At 45.0% G+C, this 2711-nt stretch overlaps 1 protein-coding gene across 1 annotated transcript; it reads left to right on the forward strand.

Moving 5' to 3' along the window:
• Positions 1-708: 708 nt before the first annotated feature.
• LOC308297163 (putative transposon-derived protein F52C9.6) lies at positions 709-1521 on the forward strand (the record flags this gene model as incomplete). Its single annotated transcript, XM_080740579.1, has 1 exon — positions 709-1521. The coding sequence occupies one exon, from the start codon at positions 709-711 to the stop codon at positions 1519-1521; it is 813 nt and encodes a 270-aa protein (XP_080596705.1).
• Positions 1522-2711: the final 1190 nt, after the last annotated feature.

Raw genomic sequence — 2711 nt, forward strand, 5'->3', positions numbered from 1 at the left:
AAGTGGAAAGTTGTGAGCTAACTATTAGCTATTTGTGTGTGTGTGTGTGTGTGTGTGTGTGTGTGTGTGTGTGTGTGTGTTCTGGCTACGCCCCCCTCGGTTGAAATTGGATCCGCCGGTCCCATAGCTGGGAATACGAGCCAATGGCCGGCGGTCACCGGTCACCATGGCAACGGGGGGCCAATGATAGAGTTAGGGCGGTATTCCGTGAGTTCTACCGACATACATCTGATCTACATCTGATCTAGCTATGAGTTGAGGTGGATGTGAAGTGGGCGTGAATGGGCTTGGAAGTGGGATGCGGCTCTTAGAGGAATGTATATATAAGATGGGCCCATCTTTAATTACACTGCACACTCTCTGCTCTCAGAGCCAGGGTTCACTCTCCCTACTTTTACATGCTACTTGAAGCCATGTATTTAATGGATTCCTCATGCTGTGGTGAATTCTTCACTCGCACCACTTCCACTTCTTAGGACAGGGGTGTCCAGACCTTTTTGAAAGGGGGCCACATTACAAAATATTAAAATACCCAAGGGCCGACTAATATATCCTGACATAATGTACTTTCAGTCGGACAATAACGAAGTCGCATGCACATTTAAAGTCCGGCAGGGATGCCTCCTATCGCCCTTCATGTTCCTGCTCGTCATTGACTGGATCATGAAGACCACTACAACAGGAACAAGAAATGGTATACAGTGGACCATGTGGACACAACTAGATGACCTCGATTTTGCCGATGACCTGGCCCTCTTGTCACACAATCACAAGCAGATGCAGGACAAGACAACTAAGCTGGCAACTACATCACTGGGGATAGGTTTAAGAATAAACAAGAAGAAGACCAACATAATGAAAATTAACGCCCCAACCAATAACCCAGTAATGGTAGGCGATGAACCGATACAGGAAGTTGACTCTTTCACCTATCTCGGCAGTATTTTAAGCAACCAGGGCGGCACAGACAGCGACGTCACAGCCAGAGTAGGGAAAGCTAGAGCAGCCTTCATTATCCTGAGAAACATTTGGTCCTCAAAAGAGATATCCATGACAACAAAAGTGCGGATCTTCAATTCCAACGTCAAATCCATCCTTCTCTACGGTTCAGAGACGTGGAGGATGACAAAAAAGACATTGCAAAAGATACAGACGTTCATAAACAGCTGTCTGAAGCGCATTTTCAAGATCTGGTGGCCAAACAAAATCAGGAATGAGGAACTCTGGAGGAAAGGGAAACAGGAGTCAGTGGAGAAACAGATCCTGAGAAGAAAGTGGGGATGGATCGGTCACACCCTGAGGAAACCAGCAACTAGTACCACACGCCAGGCCCTGACCTGGAACCCCCAGGGGAAGAGGAAGAGAGGGCGGCCTAAGAACACCTGGAGACGAGACACTGAGACAGAGCTGAAGAGACAGGGAACCAGCTGGGGAGAGGCAGAAAGGACAGCCCAAAGCCGTGCTGGATGGAGAAGAGTCGTCGATGGCCTATGCTCCACTGGGAGCGATGGGCCTAAGTAAGTAAGTATGCACATTTAAACGATTTTATTTCACTATCATCATCCATATTTAAAATTAACAATAGTCTTTTGTCAGTTGTGTGCTCTGAACAAAACACAAATAACCAAAATATCCCCAGACATGCCAGGTAACAAGTACAATGAAATAGCTTTTCTTTTAATCAGACAACAGGGAACAATCCTGAGAAATTATACTCTGGGACACACCTGTCTTACGATGTCTGCTTCTCTGACCCGACCCGACCCCGCTCTGACCTGACCTGACCTGACCTGACTTTCAAGACCACAAGCTTGGTTATTATTTCTGAAACACTGTAAAGGGTGTGGATGTTTTATTATAATTGCTCATATCAAATTCAGCATCAGTTGAATTCTGTCCTTTTCTTTCTATGAGGCAATATCTTAAAATCCACACAAATGTATACACTGGGTTATTTCTAGCCTTACATTAATCCTCTCCTGTAGTAGCTTCTGCTTTGATGACGTCTATTGGCTACAGGAGAGTCTTAACGCTTTGACAGACAGGTCGGGAGTATGGTCTGCAAAACTGCTACTGCGGCTCTACACATGCATACATGCGAGACATATCTTCCGTACAAGTTCTGCAAGGTGTATGCGACTTGTAAGGTAGCCTTGTTTAATGTATAAGTCCGTATTGTTAAATAAAATGAGTTTTTACCAAGTGTACAACTTTTCCTCGTTTGCTACAATGTTAGCTGCAACAGCGCCCGTTGGTGGCTGGAAGCATTATTGTGCATTCTTCCGTATACACTTACGTCATGTCCTTGTATGAGCGAATGGGGGAATGGATGAACGTCACGTGATAAGTGCAGCCATCTTTAACCAAACCAGAGCTGCTCGATTTGGAAAAGACACACACTTGGTAAAAACTCATTTTATTTAACAATACGGACTTATACATTAAACAAGGCTACCTTACAAGTCGCATACACCTTGCAGAACTTGTACGGAAGATATGTCTCGCATGTATGCATGTGTAGAGCCGCAGTAGCAGTTTTGCAGACCATACTCCCGACCTGTCTGTCAAAGCGTTAAGACTCTCCTGTAGCCAATAGACGTCATCAAAGCAGAAGCTACTACAGGAGAGAATTAATGTAAGGCTAGGTTATTTCCATCTTTTCTTGTTGCCTAATGTTCTTTCTCTCAAAACTTGCAGACTTCCACCCTAGG

This window comes from Nannobrachium achirus (assembly GCF_963921795.1).
Source record: "Nannobrachium achirus genome assembly, chromosome: 13".
Taxonomy (NCBI): Eukaryota; Metazoa; Chordata; class Actinopteri; order Myctophiformes; family Myctophidae; genus Nannobrachium; species Nannobrachium achirus.